Raw genomic sequence first — 6,897 nt, 5'->3', positions numbered from 1 at the left:
TAACCGGTAAAGGACCCCCCTCTAGTACCGAATTGCCACTACTGGTTGCACAACCTGTATTAGAGGGGGTTACGGACAGGTACTAGAGGCAATTTCTCTATTAGTGAAGCTATCTAAAGCTTAGAAAACTGAATTTTTCAGCTTTCCATATAAACTTAAGTTTTCTGAACGAGAAGTTGGTTGTTTGTTTGACCTTCTATCTTTTCACGCTGAAAAGCTGCCTAAAATTTCAAACAAACATGTCCTTAGCTAGATGAAGGTGTATTCTAGTTCAGAATGTTGATCCAAGACGGAAACTTGTTATGGACTCTTCTTAGAATCAAAGGATTCCTGAAGAAATCAAATTGGTGTGTGTGCTGCAAGTAACGACATGGAACAGTTCGAACAGTGCTATACAATAGTAACGAGGTAATTAACAGAGACCACCATGATCAATATAGTCTTTTTCGATCAAATGAGTTGGATCATATCACCTTAATAGGCAGCAAGAATCTCTCAGGCGTAAACCTTATTCTGTTTTCCGAATTTTTCTTTACCATATGCAATATAATGCTTTAAGACACACGAGATTAATCATAGGCTGAACCACGCCCAGCTAGCAGCTTGTGCTCCGCACTCTGTGCTACACACATCTACCTCGGTTGAAGCTCTGAGATCGACACTTCGTTCTCTGAAACCGTGGTCGTCGACGGCTGTTTATTATTGCCTATTAGCAGCACACCATCGGAGCTCCAGGCACCGGATCTTGGGCGATCTGATTCTGTGGTGAAGCCACAGCTGAAGACGAAGGCCGGCCTTGATGGGGCTGGCCTGTCATCAGACATGGAGGTAGGGCTGCTAAGCATAAGCACCACCGCGGAGGCGTCTGGTCGGTCCACCGGGTTCTCCTGGACGCATAGAAGCCCAATCTCTATGCAGTTGAGGACCTCGCTTTCCGGGTACCCCCACTCGGTCAGCAATGGGTCCACCACATCCGTCATCAAACCAGCCCTCCAGTTGTCCCATACCTGTACACACAATCGATCGATGTCCATTACGTGAAGCATATGTTACATGCGCACCGGTAGAGAAAGGAGTATCAGTCCCGGTTAGAAAATCTCATAGATCTCAGTTTTTCCAACCGGAACTAATCATTTGGTCCAAAAAATATTCTAAATTTTCAGAAGGCTCCACAGGTTTTTTATCATCTCACCTACACAACACATCTAACTGAGTAGGGGAGGAAATCCATAGTTCGATCGGGACTAAAGGTGTCTCCACGTACTACGAAATTTAGACCTGGGACTAAAATTTTTCCCAAATCAAAAATCACCGAGATTTTTGTTGAGGATGGAAGATCGTTTTTCCACCCGCGATGGGACATTATTACCCAAGAAATAGTGCGCACTTACATGGCTCAGCACAGACACGGAGTCTACAGCAGAGTCGTATGCGCTGTTGTTCCTTCGCCCGGTCACCATCTCCAAGACTATGACACCGAAGCTGAACATGTCTGACTTGGTCGAGACATGCCCCCAGTAGGCATACTCTGGAGACATGTACCCACTGCATGCATCCACAATGTGCAACCAGGAGTCACTGGTAATAATTGATCTACGGTATGGATTGACTATTATTGATGCAGTGCTCAGCCCTGGGTGCTTACAGGGTACCAACGGGTCGTCTTGTTATATCTCTAGATTGGTCACCGCCAAAAGCCCTGGCAATGCCAAAGTCTGAAATTTTGGGGTTCATATCCGCATCAAGCAATACGTTGCTCGGCTTTAGATCTCTGTGGATGACCTTCAGGCGAGACTCCTCGTGGAGATAGAGAAGTCCCCGTGCGATGCCGCAGATGATTGTAAACCTCTTACTCCAATCTAGTTGGTGTCGTCTCACAGGATCTGCACAACATACAAAAAAAGGACATAAATATAGACGATAATCCATGTGAGTTCTCTTATTTGCTTAGGAACAGTTGTTTGATGGATACCGAGAAGAAAGGTATCTAGGCTTCTGTTGGGCATGTACTCGTAGACAAGAAGCTTCTCCTTTTGGAGGGACACACCCAAGAGCCGCACTAGGTTCCTGTGCTCAAGCTTGGCAGCCAGAACAAGCTCGTTCTTAAGCTCTTGGAATCCCTGTGAGGAGTTCCGTGAAAGCCTCTTCACAGCTATCTCTGCCCCATCTTGTAATGTACCCTGCGCAAAAGAAAATACCTATTCTTAAATTTTCGTGACCACTACACTGCAATTCACGATACTAGTTCTGTCACGATGACTGTACCTAGTATATTATACTACTTCTCATTTGTGTGCCTATACATATAGCTGAAAATGTACCTTGAACACTTCTCCAAAACCTCCCTCTCCAAGCTTGTTTTCTTTCGAGAAATTGTCAGTTGCATCTCTTAACACCGCTAGATTAAGTTGCTCCGGCTCAACATATCCGCTGTCCTCTTCTTTGCTACTGTTGTCTGTCACAAAAATAGTATGCAAAAGACTGGCATTATTATTAAGTAGAATCATGTTAGCTCCTTTTTTTGTAATAAGTAAAGCTCATGGAAAAAATAACCCTCCATACCAAGCAGCAAATTTTGTGGGGCCATCCGACCATGCCTGCATGTACAGCTAGCACTACACATAAAAGTTTTTATGCTCTGCCGGTCAAAATAGCACTGGTGCTGATGGCCCGTTCCGACCGGTTAGGGAGATGCTGGGTTGAGAATGTGTTTAGCTTTGATCTAAGGGCACATATCTGGTGCTGGTCAAGCCTTAGAAGGATGAAGACCGAATTTGGAAATCCCTCATGGTGCAATGGAACTATCACTACCGGAAACGGAAGGTTTGCCGTGTGCCTAGGGCACACGGCGAAGCCCCTAAAACACTCGGCGAACCCTTTGCCAAGTGTAACACTCGGCAAAGGGCACACGACAAAAAAAATGTCGGCAAACACTAGTTTGCCGAGTGTTTTTTGTCGGGCACCCGGCAAAAAGATGTCGAGTGCCCAAAAAACACTCGGCGTACTTTTTTTGAAAAAACTAAAAAAAACGGCCGCCGTCACGCACCCACGGCCGCCGTCACCCACCCATGGCTGCCGCACCACCACCACCCACGCCACCAGCACCACCACCACAACACCACCACCGCACCACCACAGCACCACCACACCACCCGGCCGCCACGCCCGCCCCCGCCCACCACGGCCTCCGCCGGATCCGGCTCGGAGGAGGGGCGGCGTGGCAGATCAGGCCGGGAGGCAGGGGCGGCGGCCAGATCCGGTCGGGATGGAGGGGGCGGCGGCCAGATCCAGCCAGGATAGAGGGGGCAGCGGCCAAATCCGGCTGGGAGACGGGGCAAGCGCCGTCGCCCGCCGGAGGAGAGGGAGGGGACTCGCGCCGCCAAAGGAGGAGAGAGAGGGGAGGGTGGCCCCCCGCGCTAGAGGAGAGGGAGGTGAGGCGGCGCCCCCCGCGCTGGAGGAGAGGGAGGCGAGGGGGCTCCCAGCTCGCGTGCGGGAGGGGCGTGAGTGCGGGAGGGAGGGGAGGGGCGTGGTGCTGGGTGTGCTGTGGGGGGGAGGTGAAGGGCCGGGGCGTGTGGGGGGAGGGGGACGGTGTGGGTGGCGGGGGGCAGGGCGTGGGGCCGGGGGGACGGTGCGGTTGCGGGAACACGGGTTCGCCGAGTGTGGGAGAAAAAACACTCGGCGAACCCTTGTTTGCCGAGTGTTTTTATGTATACACTCGGTGAACCCGTTGATTGTTGTGTGTTTTTTTTTACCGAGTGTTTTTGATCCGCCGAGTGTTTTTGATCCCGCGGCACATGAATGACTTCATGATAACCTTATTAAGCATTTGTGGCAGCTCCATGGTAGTGTGTGATGCTCTATGTTTCCTTTATTCATATTTACTTTGGACTATTTATTTGATGCATTTGGACCATATTTATGTTTGAATTTCTGCATTTGAAACTTAGACGAATCGTGTGTGATAAAAACATCGCTAATTATTCGGACATGAACATAGCGTATTTGTAACTTTTATGTGCAAGTACATAGCGAAATAGTGTTAAAAAGACGATTATATTGGGAACCTGCTTCAATAATCCTAAAAATTATATTATTAGGACAGTTCTAATACTATCTTATTAGTGATGGAATATTGTGGGACTGCTCGGTTGCTGTAACTGAACTCTGCTGCACCTAGTAAAATGGACACAGCCAGAAACAAATATCAACTGAGGTTTTAGGCGTACGCGTACCTTGCGTTCTCTTCCAATTGGCATTTCTTGTGTATAAGAAAACACCAAGGATGACGAGTGCAATAAGGACCGTTCCACCACTAGGGAGGGCCGCGGCGAGAGTCGAACCAAGGCCCTTTTTTCCTGCATTTGAGTGAGGTATTACCACTGTAGTGTCGGTCAGGTCGTGCTTGCTTTAGCCCTTGTTTACTTCAACCCCAACTCCCAACTTTAGCACTATGCAAAAAGAAGATTCCCCATCACATCAAACTTGCGGTACATGCATGGAGTACTAAATGTAGATGAAATTAAAAACTAATTGCACAGTTTTGTTGTACTTTGCGAGACGAATCTTTTGAGCCTAATTAGTCAATGTTTGGACAATAATTCACAAATACAAATGAAACGCTACAGTGTGCTACAGTGCCAGCACAGTAATTTGGCACCTCCCAATTTGGCCAACTAAACAAGGCCTTAATTTAGTCTTTTTTTTTTTGGTACTCGTGTCACGTCTGCTTCTAGATTGCCGTCAAATTGTCGTACACCCCCTGTACTGCCCTACAGTGCTTTCACGATGGGACACTGCTGCAGACCGAGTTGATGCATTATTGGTTATATTTGCATAGAGGTGACCGAAATTTTAATTGCTTTCAGTCAACGAACAGAATAATATATGATATGTCTACACAACAGTTAAAAGATTACGGAGTAATAATCTATCATTTTTTGGACCCTAGAATTAAGATCCAACGGCCTATACTTTGTCCCTTCGCTACGTTAGTGTTTGCGGGCACATCATGATCCATTCGGCTACCCTGAGCACCATGACGCCGCCTGTTATGTTTCCCTGCCAGTAAGGGCAGACAATCTTCCTTCATCATTACTGTTATGTTTCCCTGCCAGTAAGGGCAGACAATCTTCCTTCATCATTACTGATGTCTACGGATCTGCCTTGAATCGCCATCCTTCTCCGTGCATCCTCTTTCTTGTTCAATGATTTTTTTTTCGCGGTTGCCCCGCTCTGCCTCCAGCCATAAATCTCCCCATCTCTAAACCTAGAATCGAAAACCCAAACTTCGTCTCAGAAGATAGGGTTGCCGACTCTAAATCTGTCAATGGATATCTAGTATTGTTCTAAATTAATATACTAAATTTGAAGTATAGAGATTGTATCCATTTAAAATGCAACATGTAAACTTGTTTCCGTTTCCAAATATGTGACATTTAGAACATTATTTATAAACCCGTTAGTTAAATTGAACTAATTAGCTCATGCTAAACGACATCATATATCTAAAAAAGAACGAAAATATGTAGTGATTGAGAAGCTCACCCGCACTTTGTCCGATGAAGTTGGACGGAGCTTGCGCTGGAGGGGGCGGTGGATCAAGCTTGAGATCATAGTAGGTGTATATCTCCATGCGAATGTAGCAGTTGTAGCCACGCACCACCCCACCCAGGTTACCGAAGCAGCAGCTAGGCAGCCGTGGCACCGAGTCCTGCAAGCACTTTTGGCACTCCGCCGCCGTCAGATCCCTCATGCACTGCATCAGCCCGTACATGGTTCCGTTGGGGATGCCGGGGTCATACACGGCCTCCCCCGTCGCGAACTTCGGCGCCTCCGGCAAGGAGGACGGCGGGGTGTCGCCGGAGCCGTTGACGACGCGCGCGGCGAGCCGCGTCATGAGCGTGTAGTATGTGTTCTCGAAGGCAATCTCGTCACTTCCATTAAAAAAAAAGCCGACCTTGTCACGGGCCACCCCCGTGTTATACATTTCATTGCAGTACTTCCGCTCGTAGGGCGTGGACGTGTTGGTGTCGGCAAAGCTGACGAAGCAGAACATCGGCGCCGGATATGTCACGGTGGAGCCGTCGTCGTACCAGATGGCGGCGCGGCGGCTGTTCTGGTTGCACCGGCTCCGGATGCCCACGCCGGCGCTCCGGAGGTACCTGGCGCAATCGGCACCGGCGGAGTCGCCGCGGCAGATGCCTCGGACGAAGGCGCGGTTGGTGCCGTTGCCGCGAGACAGGGAGGCGAAGCCCGTCGGCGCTGCGGCAGACGGTAGCGCTTCCAGTAGCGCCACGACGTTCGACCAGAACGTGCTGTTGGTGGTGGTGGTGGAGGAGGAGGACGCCGGCGGCAGCGAGGGAGCAGGAGATGGCGCCGCCGATGTTTGGCAGTCGACCAACGTGAACCGGCTGTCCATGGACATTACGAAGGTAGAGAGGCTCGCCACCATGGCAAGGAGGAGCAGGCCACGGCCATGGCGGTGGCCGGATGGAGACGACGGCATTGGTGGTGTTCTGATCGAGGAAGTAGATAGGAAGTTAACGGCAATGGGTAATCATGGCAGCCTGAGTGGTCATCACAGTTGGATGCATTTGGGGAAGACTTGACTTGGGCTAGTTTGGTAGGGCTCACCTTCTAAAAGGAGCTGGAGTTAGAGGAGTCATTTTTTTTTCTCCGGCTTCTCCATATAAAACGGCTCCGGCTCCTCTAGTGCTTCAGGGGTGGAGCCGTTTTTATCAAACTATTTGGTAGGGTTTCAGCTAGAGTCGCAGGAGAAGCTGGAGCTGGAACCCTACCAAACTGGCCCTGATAATAGCACGACTTGCTCCGCGGACCTTCTCCATCCCCGCAATCAATGCAGAGTCGTCCAGTGTTAGGTAGCATGCGGATGCACAG

The 6,897-nt window shown here is 49.4% G+C and overlaps 1 protein-coding gene across 4 annotated transcripts; it reads right to left on the bottom strand.

Moving 5' to 3' along the window:
- Nucleotides 1-412: 412 nt before the first annotated feature.
- On the bottom strand, nt 413-6,665 carry LOC117833026 (cysteine-rich receptor-like protein kinase 15). 4 transcript variants are annotated; one of them, XM_072295492.1, is made up of 7 exons: nt 5,545-6,664; nt 4,233-4,379; nt 2,322-2,455; nt 1,973-2,198; nt 1,646-1,883; nt 1,392-1,545; nt 413-1,007 (listed from the first exon to the last, which is right to left on the bottom strand). In XM_072295492.1, the coding sequence occupies exons 1-7, from the start codon at nt 6,503-6,505 to the stop codon at nt 633-635; spliced, it is 2,235 nt and encodes a 744-aa protein (XP_072151593.1). In that variant the 5' UTR covers nt 6,506-6,664; the 3' UTR covers nt 413-632. The 4 variants fall into 4 exon arrangements, with proteins under 4 accessions (XP_072151593.1, XP_072151594.1, XP_034568259.1 ...); XM_072295493.1 differs by having other exon boundaries at nt 4,233-4,355; nt 5,545-6,662; XM_034712368.2 differs by having other exon boundaries at nt 1,973-2,180; nt 5,545-6,661.
- Nucleotides 6,666-6,897: the final 232 nt, after the last annotated feature.

Source organism: Setaria viridis, chromosome 8 (genome assembly GCF_005286985.2).
Source record: "Setaria viridis chromosome 8, Setaria_viridis_v4.0, whole genome shotgun sequence".
NCBI lineage: Eukaryota > Viridiplantae > Streptophyta > Magnoliopsida > Poales > Poaceae > Setaria > Setaria viridis.
This window is presented reverse-complemented; position numbering and strand designations above follow the sequence as displayed.